Below are 24,326 nucleotides of genomic sequence, written 5' to 3'. Positions count from 1 at the left end.
TGCGTCAATAGCCCCAACTACAACTCGGAAAAGTTATTGCGTCTGCGCAACGGCCCTATCAATGAGCTGGGGACGTGTACTCTTTTTGTTCTGTTTCCGCCCGTCAGATTGGTGACGCCCACAGTTGCTCTGGCAACAAGACACAGTGGGAGGAAGAGGGGAGTAGGCTTCACTGCGGACGGCGTAGCTAACCGGGGGGTTCCGGCTCTCTCTGGTCCTGAGTCCTGGAAGATTTAACGGTTTGCATCTACTTTGAGGCAATGCCTGGCGTTCCTGGGGTTTGATAACAGCCTGACCCTAATTCTGTTAAGGGTGCTGTCTGCAGATGTCTGTCACAGATCATTGGAACAAATCAAGTTCATCCGCAGTGAGACCCAGCGCGGCCAATAACTGTGCAGGCCCCAGTTTAGACTTAATTACTTGGGGGAGTGAGTGGGTGTGGTGAGGGGCGGGGGCAGGGAGGAAGCCTGACCTCTGCAGGGTTCTGAACTGGAACTCGGGATTTGGCCCTGCAGTGCCAATATTTATTGGGCGCCTCCTTGGGGCCTGACGTTGTACTCACTTGTAGGGACTCTCACGTGAGTCAGATATATTTGCAGCCTTAAAAGAACTGGTGAAGTGAGGGATAGTGGTCGAATATCGTGCAAAAAGCATATGGCCAAGTTTAGCAGCTCTCTTTCCACAAGCTGGTATCTTGAACCTGGTGTAATATTCCAGGACTTCAGCGCCGAAAGGCCCAAAAGAGCATTCCTGGTTAAACCCTACTGTCTCCAACTCAGTTTACAGAAGAAACTGAAATAGTTTCAGGTTTTGTATTTTAACAAGTGGGATTAGTTTGAGCGTTTTAATTTTTTTTTTTTTTTTAGTCTTGCTCTGTCGCCCAGGCTGGAGTGCAGTGGCGCGATCTTGGCTCACTACTTGGCTCCGCCTCCCTAGTAGCTGGGACTACAGGCGCGCGCCACCACGCCCGGCTAATTTTTGTATTTTCAGTACAGACGGGGTTTCACCATATTGGCCAGGCTGGTCTCGAACTCCTGACCTTGTGATCCGCCTGCCTCAGCCTTCCAAGGTGCTGGGATTACAGGCATGAGCCACCGCACCTGGCCCGTTTTAACTTTTTTTTAAAAAAACTTAAGTTCTGGCTTTCGTCGCCCTTTTAATTTCACATCAATCCAACCTTGTAGAACTAGTTCATCTCACCTTTTAGCTGTAAGTTTTTCTATACATAACCAGGTACTTTATTTTCAGCTTCTAAATAATTTGAACTGTACGTGAGCAAAATTCCTAAAACAGCAAGTGAACAACAGCATTCCAACCTTTTCACTTGTTTTTTTTCAGATGGGGTTTTGCTCTTGTCACCCAGACTAGAGTGCGATGAATGGCACGATCTCGGCTCACTGCAACCTCCACCTCCTGGGTTCAAGCCATTCTCCTGCCTCAGCCTCCCGAGTAGCTGGGATTACAGGCACCTGCCACCACGCCCGGCTAATTTTTGTATTTTTAGTAGAAACAGGGGTTTCGCCATGTTGGCCAGGCTGGTCTCAAACTCCTGACCTCAGGTGATCTGCCTGCTTCAGCCTCCCAAAGTGCTGGGATTACAGGAGTGAGCCACCGTGCCAGCCCCTTTTCACTTTTTATTTGCCTTTAAACTGGAAACTGTATACGCATTAACTAACAAATGTATTATCAGTGGTTAGCAAAGCCTTACTTAAGTTCTAGAAATAAGAGAAATAACCTAAGAAACCTTTACAGTCTATTTGAAGAGATAGATTTATATTCATACCCATGGAGATTTGTGCAGCTATTTGAACATAAGTTCAGCCTAAACCTATGTTGCTGAGAAGGAAAAAAAAAAAAAAGAGTAGATAACAAGCTGATTCCTATTTCAATGTAATATGGCAGGAAGCATAAATTTCTCTGACAAGTTGAACCTTTCTCTCTGCCTCATCAACAAGTAGGAGGGTAGCTTCCTCACGAATATTCAACTTCAAAGTTTACAGGCTAGGCTGATGCTTTTTAATCATTCAGGTGTGGATTCTTCAGGGAGTTTCTGTTCCATCAGCCAGGCTCCTTCCAGCGGTTTCTCCCTTAATGTTTTGTCTGCCTTTGATCTATGTCAACTATCATCATTAAGATCTCCCCAGGAACTCTCACAGGAAAGAAGAAGAGATGAAAAACATCAAATGCACTTATCGAATGCATTTGTTTCTGAGACCTGCTAGTCACACCAATATACTACACTAGGGCTTTTCTGAACTACTTAAAACAGCAAGAAAAGGCCTATTCGGTTTATGATTCTATAATCATTGAAACATTTTTAACTGATTTTAATTTCAATAGGAAATTGCTAACACTAGTGTTGATTTTAATTAGTTTAAATAGGAATATTAATATAGTTAAAAATTCTTGTCCAGAGTAGCGGATAAGAGTGCAAGCTCTAGAATCAGACAATCCTAGGTTTGAACCTTGATTCTGCTGTTTACTAGTTGTCTAATCTGGAATAAGTTATTCAGTCTCACAGTCTCATTTTCCTTTTCTATAAAACAGAAATAATACCTGTCTCATTGAAATGATGTGAGGATTAAATGAGATAATGTTAAGCATTAAGCACTTCGCATAGTGTTTGGCAGACAGTAAATGTTCAGTAAATGTTTGCTCTTATTAACTATCATTAATCCTAGTAATTAGCCATGTCTGCTTCTCCTATTTCTCTGAATGATTAAAAGTTGGCCAAACTACAGTGCCGCCAATAATTTGGGTATGCAAAAGATAGCACTGGAGGGACTGCAACTCAAATGGCTCTTAAAGGGCAGATCTAATTTATAAGCTGAAACTGAAGTCAGAGTATACTTTAGGGGTTTCATTACTAAAATACTCAATATCATAAAACAATGGAAGAGTGGAGGAACAAGAGGGTTCCCTTAAGGGCAAAGTCCGTGATTTTACATCATTCATCTCTCTACAAAAAGAAACCACATTATTTACCAAAAGAAACACAAATTCTCCAAAGTGTAAGTAGAAAATGACTCTTCTAAAGGAAATCTCCGCGTGGAAAAGCATGTCTTTTCCAATTCCTTTCCCTTGTGTTGTCACTTTTGCCTTAAGATTCCCCCCTTTGCTTCTGTTTACTACTATTGCATATATCACCTCTACCTTTTAAACTTTGGCCCCAGCGTGACCAAAACCCCCTCTCCTTGTTGCCTAATAGAACAGATAAAACAGGTTATTATTTTCAAAAATAAAAATGTAAGGAGAATCAAGTTGCAAACAGCACAAAGTCAAATTTTTGAAGTATCGAATTTCTGATCAAGTCCTAGTAAAGCAGTAAGTATCTTCAGTGAACCCATATCCCTTCATCCTTTCAGTTTCTGATGAAGTGGAACAAATTTTCAGCTCCTTTGTCTGGTTTCCCTCCCTCCTAGCTGTTTGGGAGTCTCACAAAAACCTCAGTTTTGCCCCCTTGCTGGCACCCAAAAGCGAGTCCACCACATTGTCCTTTCCAAGAACAGATCACTCACCACAACATGGGGCTAAAATCGTCAGTTCCTGAGCAACACTGTGCAATGGAATTTTCTGTGATAATGTCTCTGCACTGCCCAGTATAGTAACTGCTAGACATATGTGGCTATTGAGCACTTAAACTACAGTTAGTGTTGTAACTCAAATGCAGGTTCAGTCTCTCGCTGCTTGCAGAGTCCACTTAACAAGAGTGAGATCTGGTGTAAAGAAAATGATATTTTATTCCAAAGCTACCTTAGGGGAGGAAGTATAGGTTTTCTGCCTTAAGGGTACCACTTCACTTTTGGAGCAGAAAGAGGGTGCTTTTGAAATAGGGCCTGGAATACTGGCATGAATGGCACACAGGGGAGGAAGCAAGTGGTTGAGGGGTCTGCATACTACCTTCAGTGCCTTATCTACTGGACGGTGACTGCTGGTGCCTTTTGTGGGCAGGACTTGGTTGTAAAAGTGGCCAAAACTCTCCAGGTAAGAGGAAGCTTTGTAGCAGGCATACTTTGGGTTGTAGATGGACTGTTGTCTCTCAAGGCAACCTCCCAGTGGGTGAGAGTTCCTCTCTGGAGCTTCTAAGTACATAGTTAGATGAACCTGCCCCATAGGGAGTGTCTGGTAAAGAGGAGGTAAAAGGCTACAGTTGCATTTCTAAAGAGCTAAGGAAGAAGTGAGGAGAAGGGGGAAAAGAAGAGAGATTTTTTAAAAATTCATTAAACTATCTCTTAGAAAAATGGGGATACTTGGTTACAAAGTGACTAAGGAAATTTTATTTGGCTTTTATTTAAATCTAAGTAGCCACTTGTGGCTAGTGGCTGTCATTGGACAGAGCAACTTATGAGCTATTCCATGCATTTCTAGGTTCAATCAATTGAACTATTGTTCATAGTTCATTTAAATGGCAGTGATACCCATTTGAAACAAAAGAATAATCTATGGCTGCCAGGCCTGAGCTATGAGTTTATCAGCCCCACCTATGTTTGGAATACTTAATGATGACTTCCAGTCATAGAAAGAGGGTTTGCAACCTCCCAAGGAGTTCACCTTGCCCGCTGCCTAGACAGAGCCGGTTCATCAAGACTGGGCAATTAGAATGAAAAAAGAGTAATTCATGCAGAGCCAGCTGTGCAGGAGACTGGAATTTTATTATTACTCAAATCAGTCTCCCCAAGCGTTTTGGGATCAGAGTTTTTGTTTTTTGTTTTTTGTTTTTTTTTTTTTGAGACGGAGTCTTGCTCTGTCACCCAGGCTGGAGTGCTGTGGCCGGATCTCAGCTCACTGCAAGCTCCGCCTCCCGGGTTCCCGCCATTCTCCTGCCTCAGCCTCCGGAGTAGCTGGGACTACAGGCGCCCGCCACCTCGCCCGGCTAGTTTTTTTGTATTTTTTAGTAGAGACGGGGTTTCACCGTGTTCGCCAGGATGGTCTCGATCTCCTGACCTCGTGATCCGCCCGTCTCGGCCTCCCAAAGTGCTGGGATTACAGGCTTGAGCCACCGCGCCCGGCCGGGATCAGAGTTTTTAAGGACAACTTGGTTGGGGGAAGCCAGTGAACCAGGAGTCCTGATGGTCAGGGATGAAATAATAAGGAGTCAAGGCTGTCTTCTTGCACTGAGTTCCTGGATGGGAGCGCCACAAGATCAGATGAGCCAGTTCATCGATCTGAATGGTACCAGCGATCCATCAAGTGCAGGGGCCGCAAAATATCTCAAGCACTGATCTTAGGAGCAGTCCAGGGAGGGTCAGAATCTTGTAGTCTCCAGCTGCATGACTCCCAAACCGTAATTTCCAATCTTATGGCTTATGTTAGTCCTACAAAGGCAATCCAGTCCCCAGGCAACAAGGATGTCTGCCCTGGGAAAGGGCTGTTATCTGTCACAAACCACAAACTATAAGTTTCTCCAAAGTTAGTTCAGCCTATGCCCGGGAATGAATAAGGACAGCCTGGTTAGAAGCGAGATGGAGTCGGTTAAGTTAGATCTCTTTCACTGTCTCAGTCATAATTTTGCAAAGCTGGTTTCAGATTTGTCAAATTAATTTCCATCCACACTTGTTGGAGTCTCATACTTGCTCATGGTGTGCTTTGTCCTGATGATAAGGAGAAAAAAAATAACTTCATTTTCTCCCCAGAGGCCTGCCTAGAATAGGCTCCGAGAGTCCTCTTTACTCTGTATAATTCTAGCAGATCCATCCCAATCTTGAGATATATCAGCACTGGGGATACCTTAAAAACTGTAGTAACTTTGGTTATTAAAGGCATTTTCCATCCATTCAAGTTTCCTACTTCCAAGAAACCTCTACTTTAAAGCTGATTTCACACATGAAAACAAAATACGAACACTTCTCTGCACTGCCTCCTGAGAAATGGTCTAGAGAGCTCTAATACCAGTTCATGTGCAGTTGTCCTTGCCTCAAAAAAATCTCACAACTTACAGGTTTTCAGAAAAGTGGGAGATTTTATTGTCCTGTCTAGGAGTGATACAGTATGGAATTTCCTATTTGCTACAATTTAGAATGCAGCTCCCAAAGCCTTTGACACTTAGCATATTGTTTCATAGGTAATTGTATATGCTTCTGCCTCTTCACTAGACTTTTCTTCATTTACCCAACAAATATTGAGTGCCTACTCTGCCACACCTTGTTCTAGGTGTTGGGAGCACAGCAGATTACAAGACAGAGAGGGTCCCTCAGGAAATTTAGTCTCTAGTGGAGGGAAACTGATAATAAATGAGTAAAAACAATGCAAGATAATTTCAGTCAGATAATGTTATGTGTTATGAAGAAAATAAAAGTAGGGTAATGTGACAGAGTGATGGGGGGCTCTCTTTAGATCCTGTGGTCAAGAAATGCCTCAGATGAGGGCAAGTTTGAGCTGAGCTCTGAATATAAAGTTATCAGCTCTGCAAAGCCAAGAACAGCCTAGGGTAGCAACAGCTAGAAAGTCTGTGTTCACCACTAGAGCAGGTTGTTTATTTCCTTTTGATAACTGCTTTTTTCTTTCCTTTTTTAAGAGACAGAGTCTGACTCTCACCTAGGCTGGAGTGCAGTGGTGGGATCATAGCTCACTGTAACCTCTAATTCCTAGACTCAAGTGATCCTCCTGCCTCACCCTTCCGAGTAGCTGTTACTATTGGCATGCATTGCCATGCCCAGCTAATTTTTTTCATTTTTGTAGAGACAGAGTCTTACTATGATGCACAGGCTGGATAACTATTTTTAGTGCTCAACATAATTCTTGGCATTGAATAATAGCAACAATAAAAATAAGTAATATTCGTAGCACAAGTAAGTGTACCACGTGTTTATTTGAATTATCTTGGTTAGTTCTCACAAGATATAAGCCAGAGGAAGAAATTAAGAGATGCTAAATAACTTGGCCAAGGATTTACAATGGATAAGTGGCAAAGCAAATACTGACCTTAACTAGGCTTCTGACTCCAGAATCTATACTTCTAACTAACAAGTGAGTCTCACTGAACACCAGTATCTGCGGTGCTTCCTAATAATGCAGCTTTCTAGCATCAAACCAGACAACTGAATCCGAATCTCAGAGAGTAGGGACTAGAAATCTGAATTTTTTTTTTCTAAGATGGAATGTTGCTGTGTCCCCCAGGCTGGAGTGCAATGGCATGATCTCAGCTCACTGCAACCTCCTCTTCCTGGGTTCAAGCAATTCTCCTGCCTCAGCCTCCTGAGTAGCTGGGATTCCAGGCATGTGCCACCACACCTGGCTAATTTTTGTATTCTTAGTAGAGATGGGGTTTCACCATGTTGGCAAGGCTGGTCTCAAACTCTTGACCTCGTGATCTGCCTGCCTCGGTCTCCCAAAGTGCTGGGATTACGGGCGTGAGCCACAGCACCCAGCCCAGAAATCTGAGTTTCTGATAAATCCACCAGACGATTCTTATGCATACTGAAGTTTAGAACCACTGTGCTTTGTTGAAAGGTTGAATGAAGCCAAGTTTGTTGGCTCACCCCTGTAATCCCAGCACTTTGAGAGCCCAAGGCAGAAGGATAACTTGAGCCAAGGAGTTTGAGACCAGCCTGGGCAAAACAACAAGACCGCATCTTTACAAAAACTGAAAAAACAAAAATTAGCTGGGCACCTGTAGTCCTAGTTGCTTAGAAGGCTAAGGCAAGAGGACCCTTGAGCCCAGGAGTTCAAGGCTTCAGTGAGCCATGATCATGGCACTGCATTCCTGTTTGGGCAACAGTGAGAATCGGTCTCAAAAAAAAAAAAAAAAAAAAAAGGTTGCATGAAAGAGACAAGTCCTCTGCTAGTTGTACTGCTTTGCACCACATCTGGCAAATTCCTAAGCCCCTAAACTCTATAAATGCTGGTTCTCCTAAACGTTAAGTCTTTATAATGATCAGCTTAACACTGTGTTGCAACAAAGAAGAAATCTCAGAATCATCTGGGTCCTGCAGGAAGGCTAAAGAAAACTGCCTTGATAAACCCCTGTGCACCAGCATTCTCTCACCCATCCTCCACCACTCCCCAGCCTGGTTTGTTTGTTTGTTTGCTTGCTTGCTTGTTTGCTTTTGTTTTTGTTTTTTGAGACGGAGTTTCACTCTATCACCCAGACTGGAGTGCAGTGGCACAATCTTGGCTCACTGCAACCTCTGCCTCCTGGATTCGAGCAATTCTCCTGTCGCAACCTCCCCAGTAGCTAGGATTACAGGTGCCTGCCACCACACCCGGCTAATTTTTTGTATTTTTAGTAGAGATGGGGTTTCACCATGTTGGCCAGGCTGGTCTCGAACTCCTGACTGCAAGTGATCCACCCACCTTGGCCTCCCAAGGTGCAGGGATTACAGGCGTGAGCCACCGCGCCATACCCCTAGTCTGGTTTTAACTAAGAAGGCGATCTGAAATCTGACAGTTCCAGGGAGGTCAGGCCCTGTTTACCAGTGCGAGCAAATTCTGCAGCCAGCCTCAAGATTTAGCTCCTGTGCTGAGCAAACTGAAGTGTGCTCAGGACCTTGGGCCAAGCCAGCCTTATCTCCCTGTCCCCACACTTACATACCTAAAGCAGACCTAGGTGAGTCCTTCAACTGTTATCCTCCAAACTGAGGGTGACCTGGAGTTGAGCTGTGTTTTCACTGGAAAATAGGTTGGGGTCACATTCAACTCCAGAGCAGAGATATGCCCATTTTTGCAGATGTCATATAGGTTTAGGTTTCCAGAGAAAATACAGGATGCCTACTTATGTCCTAAATACTGCATGGCCCATACTTACTCTAAAAAATTATTTGCTTTATTTAAATCTGGAATTTACATTTAACTAGGTGTCCTGTATTTTAGTTTCAAAATCTGGCATCCAGGCCCTTTGTAGGAGCATTCAACCAATGGTGTTGTCTCCACAAACATTTAAGCCTCTTATTAGAAGGAACATTAACAAGGGTCGATTTCAGGAGGACACAGTTATAATAGGAAGCCCAAAGAGTGGGTGTGAGTGCAGGAGTAGTTCTATCACTTTTTAGTTATGAGAGAAGGGAGGGCTGTTGGAGCTCCTGCAGGGACTCCCCGAAATGTGTGACCAGGATTACCATCCTATTCTGAGACCCTCAGAGACGTCTCTGCCGGGACACATACCAGTAATTGAAAACATAGCAAGGGCCCCACTAGCTCAAACCAAGTTGTAGAGTTTGAGAGTCCCACCCGCCGGCCGGCCGCCCGCCGCGAGCCCTGCCCCCTGCGCGGCCACGCCCCCTTTTTCCTCGCGGCCTCCCGGGTCAGCTGGTGCTGGCGTCAGGCGCTGGGCGGGCGCGCCAGGACCTGGCAGGGCTTGTTTACTATGGCCGATGATCTGGAGCAGCAGTGAGTTAATCCTGTCCCTTTCTCTCTTTCTGTCTCTCTCTGGGCCATGATCCTGGGACTGTCTGTGGCTGAGAAACAGTTGTAGACACCTTCCCGCCCTTCCATTTCCAGGTCGGCCTCCGGGGAGGGCGGGGGGTGGGTGCGTTGCTCGCTTTGCATTTGCCCAGAGGAGGCAGCGGCTGAGCCTGGGGAGCCATGGGAGACGCGCTTGCCCGCAGCCCGGGGATCCTGGCTTTCTACCTTAGTCCTCGCGAGTGCCCTTCATTCTCCTCTGGCCTCTGGAGAGATTCCGTGTTAATGTGGAAGATCCCCGAAAGCAAGCTTGTGGGACGCGGGTGCGGAGGTAGCAGCCGGGCGTGTTCGTCTCGACTTGCCCCAGAACGGCGGTCGTGGGGATGGAGGGAGCCTCCTCCCTCCGCCTGGCAAGGAGAAGGTGTGGAGAGACTGGAGAGGTCTCCACCGCGCTGAAATTGGTGTGGAACAACGGGCTGGCAAGTTTCTTTAGCTGTCGCCCACCGAGACACGTAGGCGCATGTGATCCTAGTTGATAATGCTTTTAATAATCATAACAACATTTTTAATGCAGTGGTTTCAGATTTAGAGCTATTGGGATTTGCTACCACTCTCTCAAGGGCATCAGGTTTGGGATACCACCTGTAGGTGGTGTGACTGGCAGTTCGCAATCTGATAGGAGCAAGAAAAAGTTGCTACGAGAAGAATGACTCAGCTCCCAGCTGAGCCTTGGTTTCACCAGAACTGGGCCTTTCCTGGACCCTACTGGGTCCTGCAGAACTGGAAGTCCGGGACACTAATTAACTTTATGACCATAATTAATAGGTTGCTGGGCTTGAAAGAAATGTCCAGGGGAATGTTTTACTTTCTAAGATGACTTTTCCAAGAGGAAATTTGCAATGCTTTAAAGGACTTAGGGAAGCAGAATATTAGAACTGGAGGACATGCAGGTAGTTCAGCTCCTTTTTACAAATGAAGAAGCTGGTGTCCATAGAAATAAGGAGACTTGCCCAAGATCACAGAGGTCTAGAACAGGATTCTCTCCCAGCACAGAACCCCTTGTGCTTCACCATCAAGTTGACAGAGACCATCCTAGCCAGGTTAAGTTCATGGCTGAATGTCTTTTCTGCTCCTTGCCTCAATTTCCCACCCCAGCCCTTACCTCCCCCATAGTTTTGAGCACATACAGTGTGCCAGGCACCATTTCCAGTGCTTTACTTGTAACATGTTTGGTGAAGAAGGAAAGCAAAGTAATTCTCCCACCAAGGACTATCTGCTGAGCAGTCCGTGATGCTGTTCCTTGGGTAGCGTTTCTCCTGAGCTCTGCTTTGGACAGTAACAGGACAATGTGGGATCCAGGTGTTATGATCTGACTTGTCACAGCCTGTGTTTTGGAGAGAAAATTTGTCTCTTAAGGCTGGCAAAATCCTGTGGTCTTGGTCCCCGTGCTTCAAGCCTACAAGGAATTCCAGTAGAATATTAAAAGGATTCTGAGTCTCCCTAGAATTAGATCGATTGATATTGACAACTCTCATCTGGCCAAAACCGTTGATGTATCACTCCCAGTTGCAACCCCAGTTTTTCTTTCAAACTTCAAACATCCACTGAGAGTTGCTACTTGCAAAACACTGGGAATGTACACAACTTGTGATTTAGCTGGGGGGAAGGAAAGTTTATTGGGAGTTTATCTTGTGCTAGGCATTATTCTATGTGCTTTAGATGCATTAACCCATTTAATCTTTATAGCAACCCTATGAGGTAGATATTATTACCTCCCTTTTAAAGATGAGGAAGCTGTGACACAGAAAAGCTAAATAATGTGCCCATAGTCACATTGCTGGTAAATGACAGTGCTAAAATTGGAACTCTGGCCTTCTGAGTTTAGATCACACCTCCCTTGAGAAAACAGATAAGTGTAAAAATGTGACTAAGTTCTGTGAATATTTGTATATGACCTTGAAAAGCTGAGGCTTGAAGGTTTAGGGAGAGAAACCTGGATTTGAGATAAGGGGTTCTAGTTCTGGTTCTTTTTTCTAACTTGTATGTCCTCTTTGGGCATCAGTTTGCTCATCTGTAAAATACAGAGGCTAGACTAGATGATTCCTAAGGAAACATCCTAATCTAAAATTCTGTGCTTCAAATGATGTATCAGGATGCCCAGTGTGTGCCAAGGGGATTTGGTAATGGTTCCCCTCATTCCCCCTTAGAGTACCCTACCTTGAGTATGCCAGTGTTCACAGGCCCTTCCTATAGCTGTAGATGTCTGTCCTGTAACTCAGGCAGAGTTCAAGAAAAGAGAAATGTCATATAGGGTTAGCAAGGAATAATACAAACTCATTCATTGAGCATCTCATTTGTACTGGGCAACTTACAAGGGTCCTTACATATATAGATGCTCAAAGACAGGTTATTTAATGGGCCAAAGCCATTCTGCTCATCAATGATAACACCATGATTCAGGTCCAGGAGGGGTGTGTGTGTGTGTGTGGTAATTCCAAAGCTGGTGCTTTTAACCTCTACTTTGCAATGACTTAAGGTCACTGGGTGTGAAGGAGAAAGCAGGATGAGTTATCTGTTTTACTGCATGTCATGGGGGGTGAGGACATAGGTGAGCTTTCTACTCATTTTACAATCTAGAAAATAAGACCAGAGGGAACCTGTGTCCTGTCAGTGAACCATAACAGAACTTGAATCCAGGTCTCTCACCTCCTCCTCCCTGCCTACCCCATCTCCATGGGTTGGACTGATTGATTACCTGAGAGATCAGTTGGGCACAACACAGTATTCCGCACTTCTAGGGGCTTGGAAGAGGGCGCACATAAACACCAACCAGTGTCCTGCCAGTAGGGGAGATGGCATGGGAATTTGTCCTACTGTTAAGAAACAGCTGGTACTGGGGACAGCGAAGGATAACTGAAACATTAGTTAAAAGATGCCTCTTCCTTTAATCTCCTTGAACATAAATTATGATAATCAGTAACAAAGAGAAATTAGAAAGCTGTAGCGAGATAATAAATGTTACAGAGCTTTGTAAACTGTAAAGTATTATATACAGGGTGTTCTGAATATCTATTGAAACAAGGGGCATGTTGTTAATATCCATTTACCAAAAAGAAACAGTCTATCAGGCAGCTAGAGAACTGCTGGCTGCCATGGTGGGCAGGTCTCCTGAGGCTAGAGAACACGCTGCCTCCTGAGAACCCTTTTGTAACTCTCAGCAAGGCTAAGAGCATCAATGTTTCTTTCCATTGTTGCCAATGAGTGTCTCTGTCTCCTCCTCCCAGGCCTCAAGGCTGGCTGAGTAGCTGGCTGCCCACGTGGCGCCCCACTTCCATGTCTCAGCTGAAGAATGTGGAAGCCAGGATCCTCCAGTGTAAGTAGAATGGACAGCTTGTCCCACCTCCCTCATGGGGCCCAGGAAGGATTCAGGATCTTCCCAGAGCCTGCTACATTGAGCCCACTGATTCCTAATTAACAGTGTGTATGGAGTGGGAGGAAAGGATGTCAGTTGTGTGAGGGAAGAGGTGCATACAGAAGGCACCATATCCAATGATAGTGCTTCCTCAACATCTCCCTAGCCATGTGGATGGTTCCTGTTACTTCCTGCAACTTCACCTCCAAACCTATGCCAGTGCGAGCTAACATACACAAACACATACATTCTCCCGTTCCTCCTTCCTTCTACCCCACTTCTCTCTTCCTCCTTCTCTCCTTCTCTCTTCTCACCACACAAGTACTTCTTAGATTTACCACCTGCAGACCCTCGGACCAATAATCTTGCATTCTCTGATATTACTATTCCCGTGTTCTACCTGGTTTTGCCCCCCAACCTCCCATCTGGTTACCACAGTAGTTCGTGATTTGCAGACCAGCTGTCATCAGCACTGTTATATTGCAGCAGGGCATCCCACTAGCAGCAGCAACCACTCGCTCAAACAAGCCCCTCAAGCCACTTCTTCCCATATTTCCCATATGATCTTCTCCACCACACCCCTACTGCCCCAGCCATAGCTACCCTTTCTCTTCTGGGCCCGAGTAAGTGCAGACAAACAACAGCCAGAGCTTTCAAGCCTCTGTCCAGGATCCAGGCTGCTTCACCCAGGCAGCTCTGCCCAGGAGACTGCTGTCACACCAGCAGAATAAGCACTGCCCCACCTCCATCTCTCACCTGAGGCTCAGTCCACACCCGTCACCCCCTCCAACTGGCTGGACCACAGTTCTGTCCATCCATCAAGCCCCAAGCACACACAGGTTCAAGAGCAATGGATGCAAGAGCTCTGTGTGGTTGGTGGTGTCACTACCACCCTGGGCCTAAAGGGAGCTGGGCACACTGTTTCAAGGGTTAAGACAGTCCCGCTAACTATATACAGACTAAATGATCTACAAATGTGATTGGAATTGAATTCTTTAAAGTGTATAGTGTTAAAGAAAAAGTGATTTTGACAGATTGAATCAGTAAAGATCATTCAAGACTATTGCAATAGAGGAGAGAGATCAGGCTCAACTCTTGAATACAATAAGGACTAGTGGGGATTTATAACCAAGCAGCAGGGTGAGGGGGGTCAGTGGATAGAAAATTACTGAGGAAATACCAAAGATAAGGAGAGTTCTTTTCAAACCAGTTTAACAGAATCATTGCTGAAGGGAAGGTCAAAGGTGAGGGATGAGGAACTTGATCAGGTATGAAGGAATTCTTACTAACTGACGTAGTATGACTTACTAATCCTGACTTAGCAGGATTCTTGCTAAGACTGAGCTAGACATTTGGAAGACAGGGCAGGGCCAGGGTCAAAGCCTAGTCAAGAAGAGGGCTCAGAAAGGCTTGCCTAAAGTTTGGTTCAGGAGAGAGTCGTTTTCAGTGGTCAGAGGGTTGTGAAAGGAAGGAGCTGAGGGAAACTGGGGAGGGTTGGGGAAGGGAGAGATGTGAAGAGTGGTAGTCCAGGCAAAATGATGATACTGTCAGGAAACAGACTTGTTGACTTGCCATGGGATTCTTTCCTCCCCAGGTCTCCAGAATAAGTTCCTGGCCAGATATGTGTCCCTCCCAAACCAGAATAAGATCTGGACGGTGACTGTGAGCCCCGAGCAAAAGGACCGCACCCCCCTGGTGATGGTGCACGGTTTTGGGGGCGGCGTGGGCCTCTGGATCCTCAACATGGACTCACTGAGTGCCCGCCGCACACTGCACACCTTCGATCTGCTCGGCTTTGGGCGAAGCTCAAGGCCAGCATTCCCGAGGGACCCGGAGGGGGCTGAGGATGAGTTTGTGACATCGATAGAGACATGGCGGGAGACCATGGGGATCCCCAGCATGATCCTCCTGGGGCACAGTTTGGGAGGATTCCTGGCCACTTCTTACTCAATCAAGTACCCTGATAGGTAATAAGGAGATGCCTCCATCCCTCGTGACCTAATTCCTGACCTTAATGGGAACTTTCCAGTATTCGTTTCCAAAGTTCTCTCATTCCCAGGCGATTTAAGGGGCTATGGCACCTACCAAAGAATATAATGTGTCTTCTCCTCTTTCTGCCTTTAACATAGAGTTAAACACCTCATCCTGGTGGACCCATGGGGCTTTCCCCTCCGACCAACTAACCCCAGTGAGATCCGTGCACCCCCAACCTGGGTCAAAGCCGTGGCATCTGTCCTAGGACGTTCCAATCCATTGGCTGTTCTTCGAGTAGCTGGGCCCTGGGGTGAGTAGCCTGTAGTATCTCCTTAAAGGAAGGCTGTAACGTTCTAGAAGCCCTACTGTGTCTTTCCCGCTTATTCCTAAAAAGTGGGAATGGGCCTAGTCTTGTTATTTAAAGCTGTTAATCTGAACCAGATCACTTTGTTCAAGGTTTGAGAAGTTTTTTGTTTTTTGTTCTTTGTATTTTTCCCTTCATCGGCATGGGAAAAGCCTTTCCTATGCCAGGAACAGGTGGAGCAGAATAGCTACCAGAGTTTCACTGTGTCTCCCAGGCTGATGTGCAGTGGTGTGATCTCAGCTCACTGCAACCTCTGCCTCCCGGGTTCAAGCCATTCCCCTGCCTGAGCCTCCTGAGTAGCTGGGACTGCAGGTGTACCCCATCACACCTGGCTACTTTTTGTATTTTTAGTAGAGATGGGGTTTCACCATGTTGGCCAGGCTGGTCTTGAACTCCTGGCCTCTAGTGATCCATCCTCGTCAGCCTCCCAAAGTGCTAGGATTATGGGCGTGAGCCACCACAGCCAATGTGTATGAAATTTTATGAAAACCTGCTGGTGATTCACGCTCAGTAACCACTGAATCCTATCCCTTTGGTTCACCCAACACCTGCAGCAGGGAGAGGTCAGAACCAAAACCTCCAACATAACCCACAGTGGCAGGCAAGCCCCTCTGAACCATGCACTTGTCCAGGCAAGCACCACATCTTCACCTGCTCTGTGTCACCTAGCACTTAATAACTGTCAGCAAATTCTGTGGGTAAAAGGGAGAAAAGGAGGTGGAGGACCATGGGGAGCCAGCCATAATGATGAGTATCTCCAGCCTTCTGACCTCACACTGCCAGCACCCTTCTCTGCTGGGGAGCTTTTTACTCTGATGACGTGAAAAGCAGATTCTGTTATGGAAAAGATTGATGACGCCTATCTTGTACTGATGGTTGTGATTACATAGTAATATTCAATAGCCAATTATTATGAGTTAATTGCTGATGGCTAAGTAAGAGTTATCTCTCTAGGTCCTTCAATAAAAACAGAATGATTCCAGACAAAGAAAAAAAGCATTCGAGTAGAATATAGGAGTTTAGGAGTTCTGAGAGAGAGGGAGGACACCAAGACGCAGGTGCCAAAGGAGAGAAAATGGGCAGAGGTTCCCAGCACTGTGGTCTCCAACAGACTCTATAGTCCTTTGCCAAAAAGAAGGCCTACTTGAGCTACTCTCCCTTCTTCTCACCTCTGGCCAGGCTCGTGCAGGAGCATCAGAGCTATCATGGTTGTGGAAGTTGGCCCGCAGCCATGAAGGACTATGCAGCAGGGAGGGCCAGGCCCATGCAGATCCTCATGACACCCCCTACCCAGCCCCTTCTTACCCCCCTCTTGCTTCTCATAAACAGAGAGAAGACCAGAGAGAAAGAGAGAGATCAGAGATCAGAAGTTGATCAGTAGACCCAATTTTTACAGTCTGTGGTTGGATGTGTGTATACCATAATGAGGTGAAAGGAACAGATTGTTGTAAAACAGTGCCCTGAGTCTGAAACACGATTGTGTTTAGTTCACCTCTCCACATATTCTACTACAGGCCTGAAAATGAGAGCGCTCTTGGGAGGTGGTCTAGTTCCATCTGCTACCATCAGAAGATTAAAAGGCCATAAGGGTGTCTGGGAGAAAGAGAACACAGCTCAGGCTCTAAAAGAAGAGCATCTCAGCCATGGATTCTGATGGGGAGGGCTTGTGATTCTTACAGGGATAGATCTTGGGACTTCATTGAGCTGAAAATAACCTGGCTCCTCAGTGATGTTAGACTGTCTCTAAATTATTTGGTAATGAGCTGACTTTGTCATTTGAAGTCACCTGGAGCTTGCCAGTAGATTCCTGCACTCTTTCTGCTGCTGTAATGTTAAATGAATAAAGCAAACAAACCCTTAGGAGAAATAAGATTTAGTTAGAGTTGTTAAAACATACACAGGCAGGAGTCTTCCCTGCCCCACCTCCCAAACTGGCCACTCTGTGTTTTTCTATCCCCTCCCAGGGCCTGGCCTGGTGCAGCGATTCCGGCCGGACTTCAAACGCAAGTTTGCAGACTTCTTTGAAGATGATACCATATCAGAGTATATCTACCACTGCAATGCGCAGAATCCCAGGTGAGGGCAGCTCCCCAGGCTGGCTTGGGGCAGACAGTTGTTAGGAGAAAAAACTCTTAGCTGCTGGAGTTCTGGGCTTTATTTCTTCTTCAGCAAAGCTCTGACTCAGTTAGGGAAACATAGGCACTAGCAAGCCTCATCATTTCCAGAGAGTTCCCCAGGGATAGACCCAAAGGAACATAGAAGATAATAGATTCATTAAACATGCTGCCCATCTCTAGAGGAAGGCCCTCCCTGTTCCCTACAGGTATGCAATTGGCCTGATAAGCAAGAGTCTGGAAAATACTAATGTTTTAAAAGATGTTTTTAATAGAAAAGGTGATACAAACATGTTTTTTTTTTTTTCTTTTTTAGGTCAAAAATAATTAGCAAAAACATGATATTTTCCAAAAGGAAAAGAAGTCTTCTCCTGTCCCAGGCATACAGTCCCTAAATTTCCTTATTATTTCCAGTCTAAGATAGCACGTGTGCCATTTCTTCAGAGGGCCTCCATGTACAGATTCCTTTGTACACACGTGTGACTGTATCTGTTGAACACATTACTACAAACAGAATTTCTCAATGAAAGAGCATGCGTTTTAAAATTTAATTATGTGCCCTTGAAATGCCTTATCATTGGGACAGAAATTTCTTTGCATCTTTGGGAGATTAGGGGATGTCCCGAGAACTCTGAAAAGTTCCTATCTGGTGCTGCTTATTGACACCGCAGGCCCCACAAGCCTACCTCCCTGCAGTTTGGGCAGCGTGGATGGCAGGGCAGTCAGGGAGGCGATCCTCTTACGTGGAAGTGCCCTGTGACTGGCTGATACCACGAGGCCATGTTGGTGACACCCCGAGCTGCTGGGAGGCATCTCAGCAAAGGCAGGCTTACTGCCCTACCCCTTTCTAAGGCTGTCCAAGTCACTCGTTGTGAGCCCAAAGCCGTGAAAAAGGCAGAGATTTGCATTCCAGTAATACTGTCTGAACGTTAACCTCAAATCCAGACAGCTGTTGGGCAGTGTGTGAGCTGTCTGTCCAGCATTCCACATGAGCTCAGCTAACTGAAGAACCCTGATCAAACAGTAGTATAGAAACTCCCAGCTCAGCAGTCACATCAGGTTCCCCTGTCTTCCTGCCCTTGGCCCTTCTCTTAGCCCCCATGGGCTCAGTGCCCATCTCATACCCACCTGAGGCCCCACAGGCCCAGCCCTAGCCCTTTCCCCAGAACTTTCCCCATCCCAGACCTAGTTCTGTACAATGTCCTCCCAACCTAAGCCACAGAGTATATAAGTCTGCAATTCATTTGTGTCCCAGAGGAAGCAAAGGTGACATCAGTGACAACCAGTTCCCTCACCCACAAACACCATCACTCAATTTTGTAACTCCCTGAGTTTTTTGACTTTGTAACCCTGACAAGCTCATGGTAACGCTTATCATTTCCTTGGAAAACGTGAAATTTGACCAACGTGTTTAAGGATATCTTCTTCACCTCACCTAAACTTAGGGGCTTTGTATATATTTTTATTTTCCTAATGATGTCCTAGTGAAGTAGGTATAATACTCTACATTTGTAGATGAGGAAATTAAAGTATATTCTGGTTGCATGACTTGGTAAGGAAACATAGCCGAGGATTTGAATTCATTTGACTCCAAATTCCATGCTTTTTCTGCTATGTTACAATATCTTAAGGAAAAATTATCTATTTCTGGTGGCCTGGGCAGAACTCAGGTTCCCGTTCATCTGTACATGTAAAAGAGGATGGAGATCTAACAGTACTAAACAGGCCAAGCCTAGGAGGCAGCAGTGTCCCCAACCTGCCCTATCTCTAGCAGAAGCTGCCGACCAGCCCAGAAAGCTGGCTCTGTCCCAGCCTTGTGGACACCTCATGATACGGCCTCAATTCATTCTACCTGAGCAAATGACCAGGGGATGAAATAGATTACATTGGCATTTATTGCTTCTTGCTTAACAGAAACTGCTGCTCCCCCAGTCCTTGGAAGACTGATTTTTAATTCCAGAGTCTTCTCAGGAAGCCCTTTTTACTACTATAGTACTCACTTTTAAGCGTTCACCTCAGATGAACTTCTGACCATCTCTCTAGACCCCCAACAGGCTAAATCCCCAGGCTGTGTTTTCATAGCACCCAACCACCTTTTCACCCTTCTGGGGAAATTTTAAGTTGTGTTTGTTTGTTTGTTTGTTTGTTTGTTTGTTTGTTTTTGAGATGGAGTTTTGCTCATTGCCCAGGCTGGAGTGCAATGGCATGATCTCAGCTCACTGCAACCTCTGCCTCCCAGGTTCAAGCAATTCTCCTGCCTCAGTCTCCCAAGAAGCTGGGATTGCTGGCATGCACCGCCACGCCCAGCTAATTTTGTATTTTTGGTAGAGATGGGGTTTCACCATGTTGGCCAGGCTTGTCTCGAACTCCCGACCTCAGGTGATCCGCCCACCTTGGCCTCCCAAAGTGCTGGGATTTTAGGCCTGAACCTCCATATCTGGCTGTTTTTTTGTTTCTTTGAGATGGAGTCTCACTGTGTCGCCCAGGCCAGAGTGCAGTGGCATGATCTTGGCTCACTGCAACCTCTGTCTCCCAGGCTCAAGCAATTCTCCTGCCTCAGCCTCCCGAGTAGCTAGGATTACAGGAGCGCAACACCGCGCCCCACTAATTTTTGTATTTTCAGTAGAGACAGGGTCTCATCATGTTGGCCAGGCTGGTCTTAAACTCCTGACCTCAAATGATCCGCCCGCCTCGGCCTCCCAAAGTGCTGGGGTTATAGGTGTGAGCCACCGCGCCCAGCCCAAGAAATTTTAAATTAAATAACAATTAATCATATGATTATTTACTTAATGCCTACCTCCCTAACACAGGAGCTAAAGTGTGTGAGCTCCAGGAGGGGCAACACCCTACCTTTCTTGTTCATGTGTCCCCTTTCCCCGCCCAGGGCATGACCGACAATATTTGTTGAGTCAATAATAACCCATTTCATTCCCAGAGTCTTGGACAGTTCGTACTGTCATGGGGTTGTTCACAAGTGTTCCTCTGAACTCTTCTGTGATAGGAGGCCTCTGGAATTTTGGTCATCTGCTAATCTTGCCAATATTTAATGAGCCCAGTGTGGGGCTTTGACAGGAATACAAAGATGACTAAGATTCTGTCTCAGTCTCTGAAGAGACCAACAAGTTGACATATTCTGCTGTGAAGTTTATTGCTGTTTTGCTTCTGACAGTGGTGAGACAGCATTCAAAGCCATGATGGAGTCCTTTGGCTGGGCCCGGCGCCCTATGCTGGAGCGAATTCACTTGATTCGAAAAGATGTGCCCATCACCATGATCTATGGGTCCAACACCTGGATAGATACCAGTACGGGAAAAAAGGTGAAGATGCAGCGGCCAGATTCCTATGTCCGAGACATGGTATGTTGCACCACCCAAGGAGTGGAAATGATAACTGAGAGTCAATCAGCTATCAGCCTTGGGGTAGAGAAGGGTGATCAAGAAGAAAGAGGAATGGACAGACTGAGATAGGGCAGTAGATTTGAGAAGTTTGGAAGCTCTCTTTGTAATATCTTTTTTTTTGAGATGGAGTCTTGCTTTTGTTGCCCAGGCTGGAGTACAATGGTGCAATCTCAGCTTACCGCAACCTCCACCTCCTGGGTTGAAGCAATTCTCCTGCCTCAGCCTCCCGAGTAGCTGGGATTATAGGCATGCACCACCACACCCAGATAATTTTGTATTTTTAGTAGAGACGAGGTTTCTCCATGTTGGTCAGGCTGGTCTCGAACTCCCGACCTCAGGTGATCTGCCCACCTTGGCCTCCCAAAGTGCTGGGATTGTAATATCTTAATTAGGGGCTTCCTACTTTTAGCCAGTTCAGCTAAAAGGCTGGTTATTGTCTAGTAGCCAGGTACCTGCTGCTACTTCAGCCCCCATGAAGTTCGTACCCCAAAACCAGAGCCATGGGCAGTAGAGTGAATAGTAGAGGCTGCCATGAAGCCTCCCCACCACACCTCCTCCCCTTTTTTTTAGCCCTCTCCACCATGTGCCAATGAGTGTGCTTAATGAGGCTGGGTGCCAATCATGGGCCCAGGTTTACTGGACCTTTGGATTAAATGAGCAGATCAGTGGTGGGGCTAACATGGAAGGAAAGACCTAGTGAATGTTCATCAGATAGGTAGAATGGGATATTGGGATTCATTGGCTGTCAAAGGAAAATACCAAGATCCAAGCGAGAAAGGTGGAGCATTATTTCTGATAAGAATGGTGGGTGGCAGGCAAGCAAGTCTAAGGGGAAAATAAATAGTGTGAAGGCTTCCCAGCACCAGGAAATAAAGGGCCATCCCACCCCTGCGGGTCCTCTCTCCACAGGAGATTGAGGGTGCATCTCACCACGTCTATGCTGACCAGCCACACATCTTCAATGCTGTGGTGGAGGAGATCTGCGACTCAGTTGATTGAGCCACTCTCTGAAGAGGAAGAGGAGAAAGCCAGAGAGTCACTCTTGCCTCCCTGTCTGCTTACTCACCCACTCTGTCCTTTCCTCACCAACTAACATGTGCCAGCCAGGCAGAGTCTTGGGCTGTTCCCAGAACAGGACCACAGTGAAAAGAACACTCTTGATCCCACACTGAAGGCTGAAGGCAGAAGCCACAAGAAGCCTTGAGTGCCACCCCCCGGGGAAGAACATAAAGGGTTGCACAATGTCACCCATCCACTCCTTGCCAAGTGTTACCCAGATGGTGGAGGATGTGAAGGGATCGCACCGAGCCACATTAGCTCTCTCTGCGGCCTTTCTTCCTCTGGGCAAAGAAAGGCTTCCAGTGGCCTTTCCTACCTCTGCAGTGTTTGTGGGGATAGGTTCCATGCAAGAACACTTTCCTCCTCCATCCCCCACTTCACCTCATCCCATACCAGTTCCATCCAGGGTCTGGTTAACTGCCAAGAGCAAGTCCTGGAGTTCCCTTCACCTGCAGAGTCCTTTTCATGACCTAGAAGGTCTTATTCAAAGCCCTCATTGACAGAGGAGGAAACAGGCCAAGGCAGGACATGGCTGGACCATGGTGATACAGCTCTGTGTGATTCAAGTTCTGGCTAGGGCCCAGGTCTGCCGACACCCTGTGCTTGTTGCACACTTGATTTGCTAAGGCTCGAGACAGGCACCATTGCCAAGGGGCTGGTCCTGGTCACTGGCTGAGGATAAGCCTGTCCCTGCCCCACATTCTAGCCCCACTATGTGGGGGTGCTGTTGTCCTGCCTGTGTCTCATCCCTGGCTGCCTAAGCTAGGGACACTCAAGTGCTTCCTTCCTTGCCCCATCTGCCTCCCAACTGGAGGCCTCTGAGCCTCCCCTGTGCCTTGGGCCCTGAAGCCCCACATGTAGTATAGAGCAAAGGTGGCTCCTGGTGAAGAAAGGGTGGAAAGGCCCTTCAGTCCCAGGGCCATGTCTGGGTTCTCCATGCCCATCAATCTCTGCAGTTTCTCTACCTGCCCCCAGAGCTGAGGCCATCTGCAAGCCCCTGCCCATGGCCCAACGGGGAGCCTCCAGACACCAGTTCCCTGTCCTTATCAGCCACTGGGTGGTTCCCACTGCATGACCCTCTATCCCTCCCATCTGTCCCCGTGGTTTCCAGCTCAATCCACCCCCGACCCACTTGTCAGCCCTCTCCCAGGGAGCTGTTCCAGGGGTTCTGGGCAGTAGGCTGGGCCTGGCCTCAGAAGCTGGCAGCTCCCGCCTGCTCCTTCACTTTTGTAAAACCAACCCTGTCACCAGAATGGCATTAACTCCTGGTGCTTTGTACTACTGGTCCAGCTGCCCTGGGCTCCTTTTCTATATTAATAAACAAATGAGTAAAAACTGCCGGTGGCGATGATGTTTAAAATTGCTCTGACAAGAGCGCTGGTGGTGCTGAATTCGCAACAGCCTGTGTGATGCCTGAGAGAAGGGAGTCCTGAGGGTTGCCTGCCTACCCATGACTCCTTCTCCTTTTAGTGTGGCATTTGCCCGCTAGACCCAGCCAGAGTCCAGGTCAGCACAGGCCCTCTCAGCCAACCACTCATGACAAGTGAGGAGTCGAGATCCAGAGTGTGGATGGGCCAAGCCCCAGTTCACAGGAGAGAGGCGGAGCTTAGTACTTCCTGCTGCCCATTAAGCATCCTTTCTTCCTAAGTTCCAGGGAGCCCAGCCTGTACTGCTCCCTACATCCTGTTCTAACTTGTACTCATCCTCTGGATCTCAGCTCAAATATTCCTTATGCAGAGACACCTTCCCCTGATTCCCTAGACTAGACTCGGACCCCTCTGTTCTGCATCTCTGTGGCATATCATCTGCCCTTTTTGTAAAACTTATAAACTTGTGGTTATTTATTTAATGTCTCTTTCCTCCCCAGACCATAAGCAACATAAAGACAAAGGGCACATCTAGCACATAGTTCATGTTCAATAAATGTTTGTTTTCATCAAGCCATGGGAAGTGAGATATACCAAGTCTTCAAAAAAAAAAAGTGTTCAAATCATTGCTAACAGTGCTTGCTCTGTGCTGGTTGAGTCCAACTGGGCCCAGAATTCCACAGTTCTAAATGGCGCATATTCCATGTGCATAGGCTGATTGAAAAAGTATTAAAAATAACTTTTTTAAAAGGCACATGATACTGCACATGTCATGATGAATGAATAGATAGAACTCCTCCTGAATATAATTACAAACTTCTGATCCATCTCAGGACCCTGTGTCTTCTCTGAGGATTGTTATAGGGAGGAGAAGGCAGGTATTTAGAGCTTACTAAATGCCAACCACTACGGCTACAATAGTGAAGAAACAGATAGTCTCTGCCTTTGTGAGAAATTCCAGTTCGCTCAGAGAGATGCATCTAGTCAAAATATTATGTAAATCAATGTAAAATTGCTAAAGTGCTACCCATGAGAATTGAGAAAACCTCCTGCAGAAGTGATGGCAGCTGTGCCTGAAGGCAGGACCAGGGAAAGGGGAAGGAATGTCTGGAGAGAGGGGCGACTGCACAGGCAGGTGGCTGGGAGAGAAGTCTGGTGAGATCAGTAGGGACCAGCTCAGCAGATCCTCTGGCCACATGAAGAATGTTGTGTTCATTCTAAAAAGCAATGGAAGGAAATGAATGAGGGTCAGGGTGGGGTAGGGAGTGTGACAGAAGCAGCCTGAGATTGAAACAGCCATTC

General features: G+C 46.5%; 1 protein-coding gene across 3 annotated transcripts; it reads left to right on the top strand.

Moving 5' to 3' along the window:
• Positions 1 to 159: 159 nt before the first annotated feature.
• On the top strand, positions 160 to 22,992 carry ABHD4 (abhydrolase domain containing 4). 3 transcript variants are annotated; one of them, XM_009211138.4, is made up of 7 exons: positions 160 to 239; positions 12,621 to 12,709; positions 14,343 to 14,715; positions 14,878 to 15,032; positions 17,051 to 17,162; positions 20,370 to 20,556; positions 21,508 to 22,992. In XM_009211138.4, exons 2-7 carry the CDS (start codon positions 12,670 to 12,672, stop codon positions 21,595 to 21,597), a joined length of 957 nt encoding a protein of 318 aa, XP_009209402.1. In that variant the 5' UTR covers positions 160 to 239; positions 12,621 to 12,669; the 3' UTR covers positions 21,598 to 22,992. The 3 variants fall into 3 exon arrangements, with proteins under 3 accessions (XP_009209402.1, XP_003901606.1, XP_009209401.1); XM_003901557.4 differs by lacking the exon at positions 160 to 239 and adding an exon at positions 9,229 to 9,324; XM_009211137.3 differs by lacking the exon at positions 160 to 239 and adding an exon at positions 9,293 to 9,435.
• Positions 22,993 to 24,326: the final 1,334 nt, after the last annotated feature.

Source organism: Papio anubis, chromosome 7 (genome assembly GCF_008728515.1).
Source record: "Papio anubis isolate 15944 chromosome 7, Panubis1.0, whole genome shotgun sequence".
NCBI lineage: Eukaryota > Metazoa > Chordata > Mammalia > Primates > Cercopithecidae > Papio > Papio anubis.
Note: the sequence above shows the minus strand (reverse complement) of the source record. Positions and strands in the feature narration are given on the sequence as shown.

Bases quoted from the DNA above. Each gene is read 5' to 3' on its own strand.
- ABHD4 (XM_003901557.4), top strand. From the start codon at position 9,302: ATGGCCGATGATCTGGAGCAGCA. The intron at 14,716-14,877 runs GTAATAAGGAGA...CCTTTAACATAG, and splicing joins TCAATCAAGTACCCTGATAG to AGTTAAACACCTCATCCTGG. The intron at 15,033-17,050 runs GTGAGTAGCCTG...ATCCCCTCCCAG, and splicing joins TCGAGTAGCTGGGCCCTGGG to GGCCTGGCCTGGTGCAGCGA.